This window comes from Nyctibius grandis, chromosome 12 (assembly GCF_013368605.1).
Source record: "Nyctibius grandis isolate bNycGra1 chromosome 12, bNycGra1.pri, whole genome shotgun sequence".
Classification (NCBI taxonomy): Eukaryota; Metazoa; Chordata; class Aves; order Nyctibiiformes; family Nyctibiidae; genus Nyctibius; species Nyctibius grandis.
The window spans coordinates 3,941,379-3,958,649 of NC_090669.1; the positions used below are offsets into that span (position 1 = coordinate 3,941,379).

The following is a 17,271-nucleotide window of genomic DNA, read 5'->3' on the forward strand; positions in this document are numbered from 1 at the left end:
AGTCAGATTGCTCATATATATTAATCTTACTGCTCTATATGACTTTCAGGGTAAGAATGTTACAGAACTGAGCCTGGAAAAGCTTGCATGCGCAGTAGGATCTTGAAATAAGCTACATAAAGAGGCTCTGTAGATGCCTTTTAAGCCTTCCAAATAGAAACACCTCATAATCTTTGGGTATAGTTTTGTATAAGTTTCTTATTCATGTTAGACTACATTCTCTTTGCATTTATCCATCTGATCAGTACTGTTTAGTGCTTTACCAGCCTAGCATGTGCTCGCAGGTGCGTACGCTCTCAGTGTAGTCTGACATTTTTTGTGTGCCTCTAAGTGCACTTTTTGTGTGTAGCTAAGTGTGATGAAACAGTTCTCATCTTGTGATTCGTAACATAAATGTGGGTCTTTCTAATTGTCTGTGTGCCTGAATTACTGGGTGTGAGGCAGTATCCTGTGTATTTTGTTGTGGCAGCTCTTTATGCAGGGCAATACCTGCTGCTTTTAGTTCAACCTGTTTGTATAGAGTTGTTGTTTGGACCTTTGAAAGGACAAAAAAGTGTTCTTGCAAACCATTCACACGTTACCAGCTGATGATCATGAGATCAAACTAACCCAAGATAAAAAAAAAATGTAGTTAAATTAGTCATTTGTGTCTTGAAACAAAGCTGTAATTAAGTTTTTGACCATTCTTCTGGGAGTAACATAACATTTTAATCATGACAAAGTGAGGGCAGTTCAGCTGAGAAGCGCATGGCTGGAAGCTTCTTCCTTCATTATTATTCCCTATTGATGATTTGGAAAAAAAAATCGGAACTAAGGGGAAGAATTTCAGGTGCATGACTTTCTACAGTGTATATATGTATATCTTACATGTCCAGTGGATGGGAGGGCATAAAAGGACTTTATCTGTAATTGCAAGTGCTATATCAGCCACTGAATTCTCTTGCTGTTTCCTAGCTGTTAGAAGCAGTTACAGTTCAAGTCTGGACTACAGGACTTGTCAGACTATAGCAGAGATGACAATTTAATCTCTTAATCCTTCTTGCTCTTTAGACTTTCTCAGAAGAAACCTGAGAAGAAATCCATCCCCATAGTGGTGGCTTTCTCCTGTTATGGTGGACTAAATGCTTCTGCTATAGCTGCCTCCAGGTAGGCTCCTCTGTCATCCTCCGCATACCCTTGCAAATGCTCCATTCTTTCCTCTGTTGCCAGCTCATTTGTTTTTATAAATGCACTTCACTACTCCCAGAAGTAGTGGTAGTTAAAGTGGAGTTGGTCAGGTGCTTAGTTCAGAGCCCAGCTCTAGCTCATTTGTGGAGGATCCATGATTGTACAGTTGCGGTTTTAGCAGAAAGCAGCCACTAACTCTTCTCCCTCCCCTTTTTTTTTTCTCTTGGTACAGTGCACGTGGTGTATGTGCTTGGTAACTTGATTGCTTTTTGTACTTTTCTCTGCCCTTCTTTCTTACGCAAAATAACCCTCTGACATATGCACATTGAATGCTTATTGTGGCCACTTTTACTTACACTTCAGTAACCTTTCTGCAAGAAACACTGTAGAGGTCTTTGGTTTTGTCATTGTTCACAAGACAGTTTAGCTCAGCTTTGGAGAAGACATTTCTTGGCATCTGTTAAAATGGGAGTGTTGAAGGATTTATAAATGTGTACTCTGAAGTATAATAGTGTGGTTATTGTCTGAGTAGTAATACATGAACTTGGCTGATTTTTATGTTAGAAATGGGGGTGAAACCCTGTCAGAAAACAGCTGCATAAAGGCAGGTGGGTCTATACTTGTCATGTTAAGCTAGTTAATATCACTAGAATGTGTACCTGAACTTCAGGTCCCTTTCAACTTTATTTTGCTGAAAGATCATTTTACAGGCCGATCTACTTGGCAAACCAAGCTGAAGTTTTTAGATCATTCTCCATTAAAACACTCTTTTGCTGTACCTCACTTAGGGAAAAGTTAAAGCTCTTGAAGTTAATGCTCCACCCTTTGCTCTCTCAGGAATCCCAGCTACAACATTAGAAAGTACACTGGAAATGACAGTGTTTGGTAAAGGCTGTTGGTAGGTTATTCTCTCTTTTGAAGAGACTGACTTGTACAGATCTAGGGAGATTAATTATTTAGACTTAGAGCTGGATCAACAGTTGTTACACATCATATAGCTTGCATCCAGAATACATTGAATCTATAACGTCATGATATGTTTATAATTTGTGGCAGTGATACCATAGCTTTGCCTTAACTCTTTGCGGTTTTTACTGCTCATATGAGTGTCATATGAGTGAGTGCTGTTTTCCAGGATGTGTGAAACAACATTAGCATATCTTAGAAAGACTGGATATACATTATAGGATGGAAATGGCCTTTGAGTTAGTCCTGCATCTGGGGGATGGCCACATAGCCCATTACTAGATGTTTCCAAAGGAAATGGGAAATGATTGCAAAGAACAAACGCCAGCCTGCCTTTTGGGGGAAAAGGTTTCTCCAAATGACTTATTAGCTAATTTGCATCCTGCAGCATAAGATTACATTCATACATTTCCTCTTTCTTCTTTAACTTTAGCTGTTAATATTACTTATCTAAATGCTTATCCTTTAGGCAACTTTACTAAACATCTTAATTCTTTAACATCTTGTTGAGTGAGTTCTGTATCTTAGCTTTGTGTATTTAAAAAAAAATCCTCTAGCAGTTTTAAGTTTGGTGTCTAGTAATTTCACTTGCTGTTTGGCTTCGGAAATCAGCAGTCCAGGTTTAAATCGTCCTTTAATTAAAATATTACAACAATTGCCTATTAGAATTTTCATCTTGTCCTCATTCTTTCTTGTTCTGGAGAAGTTGTCTTCATTCATGGGATCGTTGTGAATTACATTCTGCTTTGGGAGACCAGGTTTCTCAGAGCTGCATTTAGATCCAATAAGGATCTGAGAGAAGCACTGAGGGTTCTAGTAATTATTTATTCTTGAGCAGCAGAAATCTTTTATATATAATAATGTAAATTATTAGTTGCTTGTTCAGTTTCAATTGACTGAAAACAGATAATCCATGGTATACATTTCTTATGGCATGGTCTGTTGCTAAATTGATGTTCTGATTTCAGCATGAAATAGAATTCGTACATGGATTAGTTCTTTTATACTTTTCCTTGTTAATTTTTATAATTTCTGTGGGAATCTGCGTGTGTGCATTTTTCCACCTCTCTGTTGAAGCTCCATTTTGGGGGAAGCTATACTAATATGTATAAACTAAAAGAGCTCAGGAAGAGAGGTGCTTTAGTAAGAATCAGGGTGACTAACACAGTTGATGCATTGACTTTGAACCTTTTGGCAAGGTTCCCATTGAAGTGATTATATGCTTTTGCATTGTCCCTTAGCAGCAGGAAATCCTATCTGCCTTTGCTGAGGCTCAACTAAATTACACAAAAGGATGGAATAATTTTTGCTTTTTAGTGTAGATGATGGTTTACAGCTAAGCAGAGTTGGATTCTGAACCTTAACCTGGATAATACGCTGAACAAAGCACTTTGTCAACCCAGACAAAGAACAGGAAACTTTAACCGGCAAAGCTTTGTTCTATGTCAGTAAATTTTTCTGCATTTTGTGGTTTAAAGATTGGCATTATATGCAGGGCTTTGTCTCATGAAAATCAATCACTCATTTCACAAAAAAAAAATCTATTAAGTCATTTAGGCTTTTTTGACCTATGAAACCATTCAGAAAACAGATCATAATGAACTGCTTTTGGTTATCTTGTTCCTGGAGTCATTAAATCAAAATTTGACCATTGTTAAATCCAGATAGCTTTATATGCCACAAACAAAGGCCAGTTCTGAAATTAATCCACTTTGACTGAACTTCTTAGTATGTAAATGTTACGATGAAGACCAATAGTTTAAAGGGGAGGTCAAGAGGGAGGTGTTTCAAAATACTAAAATATTAAAAAGTGAAAAAAATGTTTGTAATAGAAAAGACAGAGTTGCAGAAAGCTGAACTAGTGTATATGCTTTTTATGCCTGAGAATCTTGAAATTGATAAAGCAAGAGAGAGAGCGCTAAGAAAGTGATTTAGATAAAGGTTCATAAAAAGCTTCAGATTACTGCTACCTGCTGAGGTGTAAAATATTCTAATACCCACAAAACCCTTGGGGTTTGTGTGAATACCACTTATACATAATTATATACCTTTCTGTTTCTGTAATTAGTGATCTCATGCTGCCGAATGTAGGCATGATCCTTTTGCTACCATGACTGTTAAGTTTGCTTCAGTAAAATAAATCATAGACGTAATTTAGCTATCAGTAGGTAGAATAGGGATAGGAAGGCTTCCACCCACATCCTCTGAACACAGCAGGAGTGGATTTCTGCTTAACTCCAAACATGCTAATGTTCAGACATGTACAATGCTCAGACCGAGATGGGATTTAGAATAGCTATCAGTCTTTATGTATTAGATTTCTTGATTTTTCAAACATTTTGTCTGATGATGTAAGTCTCAATCCCTTTTTTCTCCATCCAGGAGGCTGAACAGAATTGACCAGGACAATATCTTGCAAATTATTACCCATTTTCATTATAGGTCCCAGATCACTGGCAATCAATGACTCTTACCACTTGCTGTGAAACTTTGATGCTCCCGGCTTCTTGGTTTCAGAGCTCTATCGTGGAAAGTCGGCCAGTTGGCCCGCAGTATTGTCTAGCAACATTGCCAAATGACTACTAATAATATACTTGATCTGTCATTTGCCATGTTGTGAGAGTAGAGCCCAGAGGCCCTGCTGGTGGAGCTAAAGGGAAATAAGAGGTTGCTTAGGAAATTCAAAAAGAAGGAAAATAAAATAGATTCCTAGAATAGTGTCCATAAACAGTAGGTGTGATGGTGGCTATGTTTATCATCTGCAATATGGCACTTCCCTTTTTGGATATGTAATATTTTTGTCCTTTATTCTCTGTAGTCAGTATGTTACACTTGAGTTCTGTAGTTCAGTTAGATAATAAAATATATTAGGATTGGTGAGAAAATTCTAAAAACATTTTGTTTTCCTTTGTGAGCATTATTTTTGTGAGCAGAAAATACGAGTTCAGGTGCTTGGCTAAAGAAGTTTGTGCTTATTTAGAATCCATAAATAAATAAAAAAGCTGTGTGCTTCTTTGTGCTGCGTTATGGATTGTCCTTACTATATTACTATTTTTCCATAGAAACTTACTACAAAAGCTTTGATGTCATTGTTTTACATATACTTTGTTGCAGATATTTTCATGTTTCCTTTTTCTTGTCCCTTTCATTAGACATTTGCTGACCAGGTGTTTGGTATCTTCAGCTGGACAATTCCTATTGCTGTAGCCTTTTCTTGTTTTGGTGGACTTAATGCTTCAATTCTAGCATCATCAAGGTAGTGCATCTCTCTTTCTGTTTGACAAATGTTCATAAGTATTTTTACATGTTACTGTTATGCTCATCTAAGAGCATGAGAGCGGCAAAAATACTTTTCTAACTGAACCTATAATGAATAGCCACAATAAAATAACAGACCTAAATAAACGTGTGTGTGTACATAACCCTTAACACTGCCTTACTTCCCCAAAGCATTCCTAGCTGTATGCGAAGTCAATTAAAGATCAAATGAATGTTGCCTGTGTGGCGAGTCCTCAGGCCTTCTGATTATTTGGATTGAGTTATCGTATATTTTACTTGATACAATAATTCTAGCAAGTTCTTGTTTTGAAATGTATTTACTTAAAACTTAATGACTTTTTAAAATCTCAGTATCTTTAAGTTTTTCTTCAAGTAAAAAGTTTTAAAAGTTGCTACTGCTATTAAGCTGCAGTCAAAAAGCTTAGGATACAGTATAGAAGCTTTCCTCTGAGCACTGATTATGGATGTGACTAGTGAAAGTTTTAACTGGATTTATTCAGGCATTTTAACATCCTTCCTATCCATTGAATGTATGTGCCATGCCTCTCTACTGAGAACAAATACGAACATCATCTGATGAAGCAGTCAAGATAGAACGATTTGCAGTTGATAATAAAATTATGTGCATTTGGTTTTTGAGCATGTGGTTGAGTGAGCTCTTTTTAGAGACCTAGTGATCTTTTCTGGTTGACATTGAAAACTCTTCTGCTGTAAGCTGGAATGTTTTCAGCGCTAGCTTTTAGAATTTTTTAAAACAATAGAAAGTTATTTAAGTTACTGTAGATGTTTTCTATTTTACCTGTAGGATTGTTTTTTAAAAGTAGGTGTTAACAGCATGTTTTTAAAAGCTTATATATCGTTTAGTGGTTGTTGTACAGTACATCTTTGCAAGAAGGGTTGAATTCATGTTCCAGTTTAAAGGATGGAAATTCAGCAGTGTAAATACTTATTTTGACTGGTATTTTTGTTTGATTTTTCTGTAATACATTCTGTCTCACCTGTGGCCTCAACATCTGTTTTCTGTCTATTTTTCAGGCTATTTTTTGTAGGATCTCGAGAAGGTCATCTTCCTGACCTGTTGTCTATGATCCACATTGGGAGGTTCACACCTGTGCCAGCACTGCTCTTCAACGTGAGTTACTACTGCTTTTCTTTTCATCTGTCCAGGTGTGACTATATTAATTATTTAAAAAATCACAAGAGAGAACTTCAGAATTACTGTCATCAAGATGGTTTCTGAGAGAGTGATTTTTGAGGCATAAAATCATGCCAAACACCAAGGAGTGTAAGGTGTTACTTTAAGGCAAAAAGCAGCATAAACAATAAGTTTCAAACTTCTGTTGTTCATCTCACTCTTGTTCTTTTCTGACAGTGTGCTATGACCCTTATTTACCTGGCTGTGGAAGATGTCTTCAAGCTTATTAATTACTTCAGTTTCAGTTACTGGTTTTTTGTTGGTCTGTCTATTGCTGGGCAATTATATCTACGTTGGAAGGAACCAGATCGACCCAGGCCTCTTAAGGTAATATTTACTTATTACAGAACTGTTTAAAATCCCTATCTTCTACATAATGTAAAAGTACTGTCTAAAATCTGGGCCATACATGTTATGCCTAAAGGTTACAAATTGATCAGGACACATGGCTTCCTTTTTATATTGTACCATGAAAGCTAGGTTGTCTGCTAGGTAAGAAGTGATTGTTGTAATAGTATACTCTGTTATTGTATGTTAGTTCAATCAGTATCCCTTCTCTCTGTCAACTGGAGAATGTCTCAATAGGCTAACATAGTAGTTAGCCTTTTTCTTGGATTAGAAATCTCTAATTAGGAATGCTTAATTAATTCTGTCAGTGTAGACCACATTTAGCTCTGATGGTGTTTCAGTTCAATATCTGATCCTCTTATCACCTTCTCATACTTTAAGTTGATACTCTACACGAAAAAGTCATTCTTGTTTCCCAAGTTTTATTGGATTTGTCTAAAAACACTTCATGCTGTTATACAGTTTCTTTCAACACAGCAGTTACCAAACTTGATTACTTTTGCAGTTTTTAGCAGTTCTCTTCAAGAATAATTCTGCAATTTGCTTATGGTTCCAAATAGCCAGATGTATAAGAGGAAGAGCAGATAATTTGACAAAGTGGGGTTGGGAGGGAGAATCTGTAACTCTCACCAAAATGTTTGTAACTGTAGACAATGAATATTTCAATAACATTCAGTTCTGTTTTTCCTGTCTGCAGCTGAGTGTGGCTTTCCCAATAATATTCTGTATATGCACAGTGTTTCTGGTGGTAGTGCCACTCTATAGTGACACTATAAATTCATTGATTGGAATTGCCATTGCTTTGTCTGGAATTCCAGTCTTTTTCTTGGGAGTTTATTTACCTGCATCAAGGAGACCTCAGTTTATCAACAAGATTTTAGGTAAGTTTCTTTGGAGACGGAGATGTTGTTAGGAAAGAGGAAAATTAAATCAGTTAATCTCGGTTTGTTGATGAAAAGGGATGTGGTCAGCTGACCCGAGCCAGCAGCTAGGTACCCACAGAGCCACTTGCTCACCAGCACTGCCCAGCAGGATGAGGGCGAGAATAGGAAGAACAAAGGTGAAAAGACTTGTTGGTCAAGATAAAGACAGTTTAGTAAATGAAGGAAAGGGAGTAAAAAACCCTGCTGCTGCAAAGGCAATGACTTACCACCTCCCACAAGCAAATCAACGTGCAGCCAGTCTCCAAGCAACGGCCACCTTGGAAGACACCCTCCCACATGCACACACTTCTCCCTCTACCCCAGTTTTTATTGCTGAGTGTGACATCATATGGCATGAAATATCTCTTTTGCCTAGTTTGGGTCAGCTGTTCGTTCTGGCCATCTCCTCTCTGAACTTCCTTCATATCCCTGTCCTGCTGGTTGTGGGGAGGGCAGAGTGGGAGGGGGGAAAAAAAAAAAAAGCCTTGATACTGTGCAAACAGCATTCAGCAATAGCCAAAACATCGGTGTGTTACGAACCCTGTTTAAGCCACAAATCCAAAACACAGCACCATATGGGCTGCTATGAAGAATATTAACTGCATCCCAGCCAGACCCAATAAAGGGGTATACTGATTTTATATATGTTTTTACACCCAGATTTTATTTACTGTGTATTTGAAAGACCATCCGCTTTCTACAGATTTTGTCCTCAGTTTTTTGTGCATTTCTTTTTACTCAAGCACATGAAAAGTCGTTTTTCTTAAGCAAGGCTGATGACTGTAAAAGGGCTGGACGTTCTTGGTAATGCAAGCTAACTGTCTTGCTTGACTGAATCAGTTGTTTGAAGATAGATTTTATGTCAGTCACAGATGGAATTTTGCCTACTATTGAATTGCTGCAGTTAAATTATACATTTCTCTCCAGCAGTACGTTGTTGTGATTGTTACTATGTGAGAAAACCATGATGAGGGATGTGGAAAGGAAGGTTTATAGCATAATCTTAGAATGCAACAGGATGTGGTGCTGCAGCAGCTAGTGAATATGTAAATACTCAGTAACCTTGTCACTTCCCTGTGTGCTATTTGAAGTTCTTGTTTTATTCTTTTACTCTACCAATTTTACACTCTTAATTATAAAGATTTTACTTCAGTTACTTGGTGGGGTTCCTAAGAAGAAGAACACCTTACAATATCAATAGAAGAGTTTTAAACATTACCTGTTCAAAAAAAAAGAGTGGAAGACACTTTTTGTATTAACTTTTCACATTTGTTTCCCTTAAGAGAAGTGAGGCAGCATTCTTGGCAACTTTCGTTAGTCAGATGCATTTTGTGTAATTAGAGTTGAGATGGGTGACTATTTTTCTGATTTATCTCCAATTTCCTATGCAGGTGCAGTCACACGAAACATGCAGCTGCTCTGTTACTGTGTTTTAACAGAGACGGACACAAATGAAGAAAAGAAGTTAGAAATCAAATCCAACTAAAATTTCAAAGCTATTGCAAGAAACGAGAGAGGATAAAGCAATTATGACAACAAAAGGGAAGAGATGGAACTGGAAAAAATGCGAAAACCATTTCCAGTGGTCTTTCAAGTATACTGAAAATGTACTTACTTGCAGTTGGATTCCCACATAAATCGTGCCCTAGTGTCACCCTCGTAAACTGTGGCATATTTTCAGGGCGTATTTTCATTGGATAATGATTACCTACTCATTTCAGGCACACAAGCTATGCGTCAATATTGTTCCTTCTTCAGAATTGGTATCAAAAATGGTAAGAGCTAATGGATCAGATTAGATTTCTGCAGAACCAGATGGTGAAGTAATGCATTTTTAAGTTAGACTGAAAACCACTTTGACTCAGAAGACCAAAAGTCATTTCCAGCTTAATTCTGATGGATGTTTGTGTGAAATGATTTGCTGTGCTATCTCAGTTCTTATCCCAGAAGGAAACTGGTCACAACCACCTACCTAATTTGTCATTATTAGCAGAAGAATGAATAAAGTTGTGCTATATTATTTAAGACTGAACGGAAGATAAGTATTTTCTTCTGTACGCTATGGGGAAATGTGGTGTCTGACTGGGGCAAGGATTTGATTTAATCAACAAAGCACCTTGGCACTAAAGATTTGATCAACATTTGATGATTCTTTCCTGTTAGCTTGTTTGTTAGTACCTGGTCAACTTCTGACAGGCTTTATGAAACTTCTAAAATTAAAACGTTCAGTTTGAAGCTCGTAAGCATGTTTCTGAACTGTTTCAGTGAACACACATTAGCAGTGTTACCTCAGCAGTCAGAAAACTTCCTAAATTTCAGTGCTGTTCACTAGAAGGTGACCATCCACTTTCTTTTTCTCTTCTACAGCAGAAATTCAGTTCTGTGGCAGCAACTATATCTTGAAAGCTAAGTAGCAGGTGGAGAAAACAGGAATAAAAACAGAAATAAAAAGTAGCATTGCAATACAGACTGATGCTCATTAGTAATATTTGTAATTCCAAAGCTGTAAGCCTAACATCAGGTCACTTTGATATTGAATTTTGGTGCAGTAAAAGGTAACATGAAACCAGCCTGTTTGGCTAGTAAAACGAGATATAATTCAAAAACATACCTGAAATTTTTACCTTAGTTCAGAAAGTTTACCTCAGCTGACCCGAGTTTGTCCACATGTGCAGTTTTTTGTGCATTTAAGTTGAACTAAATCACGTAATCACAAGACTAAGGCTGAAGCAATGCACGCTTCAAATACTGCACTGCATTTGCATCAGCCACTTGAATAATAGTAAGAATACTTGGATTCTTATACTGACTCCCTGCCCAAGGTTATTTTAAACAAAAAGCTACATATAATGGCAAATGGTAGTAGATGGTGAAGACTAACATAAAATGGAGTCTTTGGCTACCTTTATGAAGCAGCATCGGGATTTAAGATAGTTAAATTCTAGCTGAGGAACTTTGTGCACATTTGGCACATAACCACCTAGGGTCTTTTCAGTAATTAATGAAAATCAGCATCTAGCTATTATAATACAGCTTTCTAATCTTGCATATGATTAGAATGAATGCAGTATCTAAGTTGAGACATCTGTCCCGTGGGCAGCATAGCTTTAACAGGCTGGGGTTGTGACATAGGTTAACAGCCATATTAACCTTTCTGTGAAACCAAGGAAAAAAATATTTTGCCTCACTACCCTGACATCACCAGCCAGAACTAATTGACCTAAAGCCACTGCTGCAACCTACAACTCATGACCGACGGTCAATCTAACATCCTATTAGCTATTTTTTACAGACTCAAGTAGGAGAATGCTGAAATACTTTGTGCATCCAAACAGGGAATATTAAATTGTTTTAAAGAAAGATAAATGCAAGTTAAAATGGTGACATGGCTTCAGCTGGACCAACTCCTGTGATCTTTAAATGAGTGAAGAAAACTTAGTCAAAAATCCTTTATTTACTATTTAAATGCACATATATTGTTCTACTCCAATAAAACGGACAGGTCAAGGCATTTCATATGCTCAAACACTTGTAAAGAGGGTAACTTGACACTTAGGAACAAATAGCAGTAGAAAGCACTAGGAGGGAGTGCCTTTTTCCAGGACTTCCACATGCCATCACAGCAGACATGTTATCTTCTTGTGAAACCTGACACATCGGTCATGACAAGAAGGGCTGCTGCCAACAGCACCTCCATATAAAATGTGGAGGTGCTGTCGATACAGGGACAAATGCTTGAGCATGCAGCTTTAAAAAACAAAGTTCCTCCAGCACCTCAGCATCGCAGAATGGGCAGAAAAATGTATTTAAAAGCATATAGTATCTTTTGCTTGAATGAAAATTTGTATTGTCAAGTCTCATATTCACACCCATCTGTTCTAATATCTACCAGCTGAAGTTGGCTGCTCAGATAGTAACAGCTCAGATAGATAGTAAAAAGTTTTAGCATTTACTGGAATCCCAATCTAGTATCTAATACTCAAGCCTAGTCAGTAAGCATTAGGGTGAACCATACTAGTCACCCACAGTTTCAGAAGGCCAGATAGGCAAAAATTTAGCTTAAAGCCCATCCATGTGAAGATTGGTTTCCTTCTGTCCCAGTAAGCACAACGTTTAATGGAAAGTGGTTTTCCAGGGGGTTTTTGTGGTTTTTTTTTTTTAGTTCCAACATTCTTATGAATAGCCATCAGCAGCTGCCTGGATTTTCAGTTCTGTGGCAACGGTAGAATTTCATCTGCAGTATGCATTTCACCTTCAAAAAAGGGCTGTTAGTCAGAATCCAAATCCTGCATCTCATCATATCCAAATTCCTGTAAAACCTCCTGTCGGTATTTGTTCCATGTTCTTCTGTAACATTTATCCTCATCACTGGAGTTCTCTTCAGACTCTAAAGAAGAAGCATCAACACTTTTAGATTATCCCTTCTTTTTAGTTAATTAGGTTAATCAGACTATTTTAGACTTACTGAGTAACACACATTAACAAATACAAAGCCTAAACAACTTCTATATTAGGTGAGGTTTGAGTTGTGCTTGGAGTGCACTGGAACGGGGAGTTAGGAAAGCAGAGGCAGTGGTTCACAAGCACGTGGAACCAAGTAATCTAGTCATTCTCAAAACAAGCAATCTTTTGTAATTGCAGCAGCCTGAAATGGAGTTCCTAATTTTGACTTTGCAAAACGACTAAGATCCCTTGTAGTTCCAAGAAAGATGATCCTTCTTTAAGCAGATTTAACCCATTATAACAGCAGAACACTACCCCAAGCAGTGCTCAGTTAGTTGCTTTTTAGAGACGGCCTGTAAAAAAGGAAAGGATTTATATGTGCACAGCATGAAAGCAAACAGTAGTTATGACAGGCATAGCTTTCTCTACATCACCATCTTCCTCAGGTAAGAATTCATCTTCATCAGGATAATCATTACGCCAGTTATTTTCATCATTTTCATCATCTTCATCTTCATCTAGTTCCCCTGGAACATTATCATCATCTACCTGCATGTCAACACAAAATGTAACATTCACTATAAATACAGACACTCGGCATCAAGCAGTTTTTCATCCACCTCTACAGATCATAAAGAGCCAAGAGATACTTATCTACTGCATGCGTAAGTCTGCAGTTGCACAAAGCACGCTGCAGAAAAATCTGTGTTGTCGGTATATTCACCATAACATAGCAATCTGCTTCAGGTGAAGAATCGGTTAAGTCATGCATTTCATCTTCCACTTCAGCATTTAAATGCTAAGGTTAATGTCTAAATTAATCCTGCGCACTTCAGCAGTAGTGTAATACATCAAGGAAAAGAAAAAGTAGCTTCATGTTCCTGATATGCAAGTCTATTGATCACAGGATCTACACAATGAAAGACTGAAGCTTACATATAACTTCCTAACTCCACAGTCACTGAGGGACAATTATATTACAAGAAAATCTCTCTTATTAATCTTAAAGTCAAGCCCTCAGATACTGAAAAAGTTGCGTGTCCCCCCTTGCTCCTTTTTTCACTCAACTGTATTTACAACTACATTTTAATCGCTGCCTCCTAATCACAAATGAGACATGAATTACTTTAAGTTTACATTTGTGTGCCAAGATTTATTTGGCGATTTGAAGCTAGGCAAATTCTTCTGAGTACAGGAGCACTATCCCTCCAGTTTTCACTGTCATATCATAATTTGCTTGAATCAACAGTAACCTGCAGGAACACAGGACTGGCAGTTACAAAAAGCCTAACACAGAAGTCACTGAGCATACGTGTATCTCTCAAAGGATTTTTCTTGGCGTGGCAACTTCTAATGATAGGACTTTTAAGTATGTTTATTTGTGACCCTTTATTTAAGAAAGATCCATCTTCCCACATCCTTACCAGTTCATATTCTTCTCTGTAGGGCTGTACAGAAAGGATATTTTGGATCCAGCCAGGGGCTGATGTTTCCATATAGTATATGTCATAAACATACTCATCTTCTTTCTCAGGGTGTTCTTTTTTACCATCTTCAGAAACTTTTAAACGCTCACGGATCATCTCTACTGCATTGCAAAGAATCACATCTGGATCAGTCTGCTGAGAAAAAATAAAAAATGTGTATTTCCACTGAAGCCGTGAACACAAAGTCTTAGTTACAGCGAACAGTTTTCTTTGTAGACAGTAGCCAACAGCTAGCTAAGGATGACATTCTGAAATCTTAGACTGAAACACTTTCCTGCTGGAAACGCTGATATTTGGAACATTAGCAACCTAGAACAGAAAGACACCAAAGAATTTTCCAATTAACATAGTACAGCCAGCCATGCCTTGTTTCAGATAACAGGTTCATTAGAAACTATTGCAAGGAGATAGGACTAATCCCATAGAACTGTTCACCTGTTTCTGATGACAAGTTGGTTGAAAAGACAAGTTTTAAGACAGCCTGTGCTTTGTAGGCATTACACTTACAACACCACAGGAAAGATATGCATACACTAGCACAGATAACATGCAAGCAGATTACAGTATACAAATTTTGCAGGAGAAACAATGAAAATGTGACAGTTTAACAGGAAAAGGCTGACAGGTGCTACAGATATGCTTTTTATTTCCTTTATTTCCTCACGTCATCATTAACACAGAAGAAATTTCTTCCTGCTTTCTCCTTCCGAATAAATTATTTGCAATGTATTTGCATTAGTGACCTGTACTTGAAGGTCTACACAGGCAGGTTTTTGCTGGCAATTTTTCTCTGCTACAGGTTTTCAGAATATCTTGTCCAATCCATCCAGTGGTGTCTCCAGAACTACTTAAGTTTCTGAGGAACAGCTACACACCAGCCTTTCATTCACTTCAGAATGAGAAAGCAAGCTCACTTCTTGCTTTCAACACAGTGTTAGCTCTAAAAGAGTAACAGGAAAATTCTGATGCTACCTCAGTTTCATTTCTGTTTTTCTACTCAACAGAGTGATAGATGAGTAACAGCTCTCAAATGTCTGTCTGAACTACTTGCTTAATAGAAACCGAGAGTTCATACTAGAGTTTGATGGCAAAGCCCTGGAATAACCTATAAGAAATGCTGAAGGATGACAGCTGGTTGGGCTCTTCCTCACCTGAGTATCTTCTTTAAGCATTTAAGTTTTCCTCAGAGCTGTGATGGGCTGCATAAGTAAAGCATCCTTGTGTACTTACATGCGGTGAAGGAACTACTCAAGAAAGCATACACAGCCCTCTTACCTTCTTTTCCATATGGTTACGAGTCTCTAATAAAAAATCTTTGTTAACACTCTGTATGCAGGGCAACCCTACACAGAAAGCAGAGCTTCTTCATACTTAAAACCATTCTAGATATTGAGCAGATATTCCTCCAATGGAAAACATAAAACTTATCTCATAATACCAATGAAAACAGGATGTAGAGGCTTAAGCAGCCTGTCAGGGCTTAAGCAGCCTGTCAGACACCTAGAGTTCTGCTAAAAACAAAATATATAATAAAACCATACATTGGAATTATGAGATGGGGAGGCTCAAAAGTATCTTTTCCTTTAGTGAATCTTGCCTACAAGTGACATTCCTAGGCGTCTGGGTGGATGAGAAGACATTGAATTAATTTTTTTCTTTTTCTAGGTAGAGAAATTGCTGATCACAAACCTCGGAGAGCCACCTGACAGACGAATGTGAGAATTTTTACATCAGAACAGGGTACAGAAAAAACAGGGAGGCAGAAGCCCTTCCTGTAGCAGCCAACTCCACACGGCTGTCTGTCCCAACATTACTGCACTTCAGAATCTTCATGAAAGTTACTTCCTGTACAACATAGTAACTTCCAACTTGCAAATATCTAGTTAAAGCTCCTCTTAAATAGTGGAACACTTACAATGCAAAAAAACGTCTACAGCAGTCAGTTTGCCCACATGTACCAGTGAACAGTGATATCAAAGTACATCAAGTACACTAAGTTCGTTTGCTGACCTGTGCGTTTGCAGCAGTTACACCGGAGTCTCCCACTATCTCCTCTTCTTGTACAATATCAAACAACTGGAATTGCCCACAGCAGTCCGAGCTCTTATCCACAGCACCGTTCTCCTTTTGTGAGGCATCTTCTGTTGCTTCAGAGTCCGATCTGTCACCATCAGTCGGTGCCTCGCCATTTATGGCAGGTGCTACTGTTTCAGTACAGTGAGGTCGATGGCTGGCTACTACACGATAACGGTTTTCCTTCCTTTTCGCTTGCCTGGAAGAGCGGAGTTCCTGAGTGATGCGCTGAGTGCTTCCTAAGGAGGGTCGCAGACTTTGCACTGCTTTGTCTCGAGTGATCACTTCTTGAACATATTTCTGAACCGGTTCATTCTGGGTACAGGAACAAAAAGAAGGAGGAATATAATGACACCATCAATACAGTAAGTCATACTCCTTCTTAGAAGTGATTAATAACTACTATTACTGGTGCTTCCTATTTGAGGAATGTAGTATCAACCTCCCTAACAACATTTAAGTAACCTCTACTACTTTAAGCAACACAACTATCATAATATTCTCTTCATATGGGGGAAAAAGTATAAGATATATGTAAATCATAAGACTGTTGCAATTTGATTTTTAAACAATATACTTTGTGGTACAGAATAACCCTCCAAACAAACACACGCACATTTGGAAGACTGCAATGGTCCTAAATTTAGGGCGCAACATCCTTTACAGTCCCCTATAAAGGCCAGCTCCCAAGAAAGACCAGTTTTATTCAATATAAAAGGCTGTACAGTGGAGAAAAGTTGTTAACCTTGTAGGGCTGAGCTTCAGCACCTCTAACAGCAGAAATTCAGGCTTCACTTACTATTCTGTAGTCTATAAGTGAAGAACAGCCTATAAATATATAGAAGTCAGTTCTGAACGCAGCTTTTCATGGCGGTCACTCCTTAGTTAACAACCATAACTAACAGCCTGCTTCGCACGCAGGTGTGCTGCGCAACCAGCCAGGCAGCGAGCAGGGAAGAGAAGCCGCCGTACCCTTCTCTATCGGGACAGAACAGCATCTCGCGTCGAGACGCGACTCTCCAGGCTACTTAGCAAGGGCTTCGCATCCACAAGGGATCCTGAAAGACCCGCGAGGAGCAGCACTGCAAACCTGGAGGCAGCCTGCTGCTTTCCAAAGCCCCCTCAGGAGTACAACGAAATGCCGCGGCTACATCGAACCGCCTGCGGCGCGGCCTCGGCCTACACCGGCCCCGGCGGCAGGAGCAGCGGCACGGCTGCGGTACCTTCGAGGCCACGGTCGCCACCAGCTTGAAGAGGCTCCTCTCCACCGGCGGGGCGTCGCCGCCCTCCGTGCGCAGCCGCTTGCAGGCGAGGAGCAGCGCCTCGGCCGGCTCCGTCCCGCCGCGCTTCCGCTGGACGCGCACAACCGCCATGGCCGGCGACCGGAAGG

The 17,271-nt window shown here is 38.7% G+C and overlaps 2 protein-coding genes across 5 annotated transcripts in view; one reads left to right on the forward strand and one right to left on the reverse strand.

Moving 5' to 3' along the window:
* SLC7A6 (solute carrier family 7 member 6) overlaps window positions 1-9,903 on the forward strand; it is a 31,270-nt gene extending 21,367 nt beyond the window's left edge. For all 3 annotated transcript variants that reach the window (XM_068411597.1, XM_068411599.1, XM_068411598.1), the window contains exons 6-10: window positions 5,286-5,389; window positions 6,448-6,544; window positions 6,785-6,934; window positions 7,653-7,836; window positions 9,270-9,903. In XM_068411597.1, coding sequence (XP_068267698.1) covers window positions 5,286-5,389; window positions 6,448-6,544; window positions 6,785-6,934; window positions 7,653-7,836; window positions 9,270-9,364 — 630 coding nt within the window. In that variant the 3' untranslated portion in view covers window positions 9,365-9,903. The remainder of the gene's footprint in view (window positions 1-5,285; window positions 5,390-6,447; window positions 6,545-6,784; window positions 6,935-7,652; window positions 7,837-9,269) is intronic.
* Window positions 9,904-11,313: 1,410 nt separating this feature from the next.
* On the reverse strand, window positions 11,314-17,260 carry SLC7A6OS (solute carrier family 7 member 6 opposite strand). Of its 2 annotated transcripts, none has more exons than XM_068411601.1 (5): window positions 17,105-17,260; window positions 15,819-16,196; window positions 13,746-13,940; window positions 12,756-12,870; window positions 11,314-12,265 (listed from the first exon to the last, which is right to left on the reverse strand). In XM_068411601.1, exons 1-5 carry the CDS (start codon window positions 17,252-17,254, stop codon window positions 12,147-12,149), a joined length of 957 nt encoding a protein of 318 aa, XP_068267702.1. In that variant the 5' UTR covers window positions 17,255-17,260; the 3' UTR covers window positions 11,314-12,146. The 2 variants fall into 2 exon arrangements, with proteins under 2 accessions (XP_068267702.1, XP_068267701.1); XM_068411600.1 differs by having other exon boundaries at window positions 13,746-13,943.
* Between the last annotated feature and the right edge of the window lie 11 nt (window positions 17,261-17,271).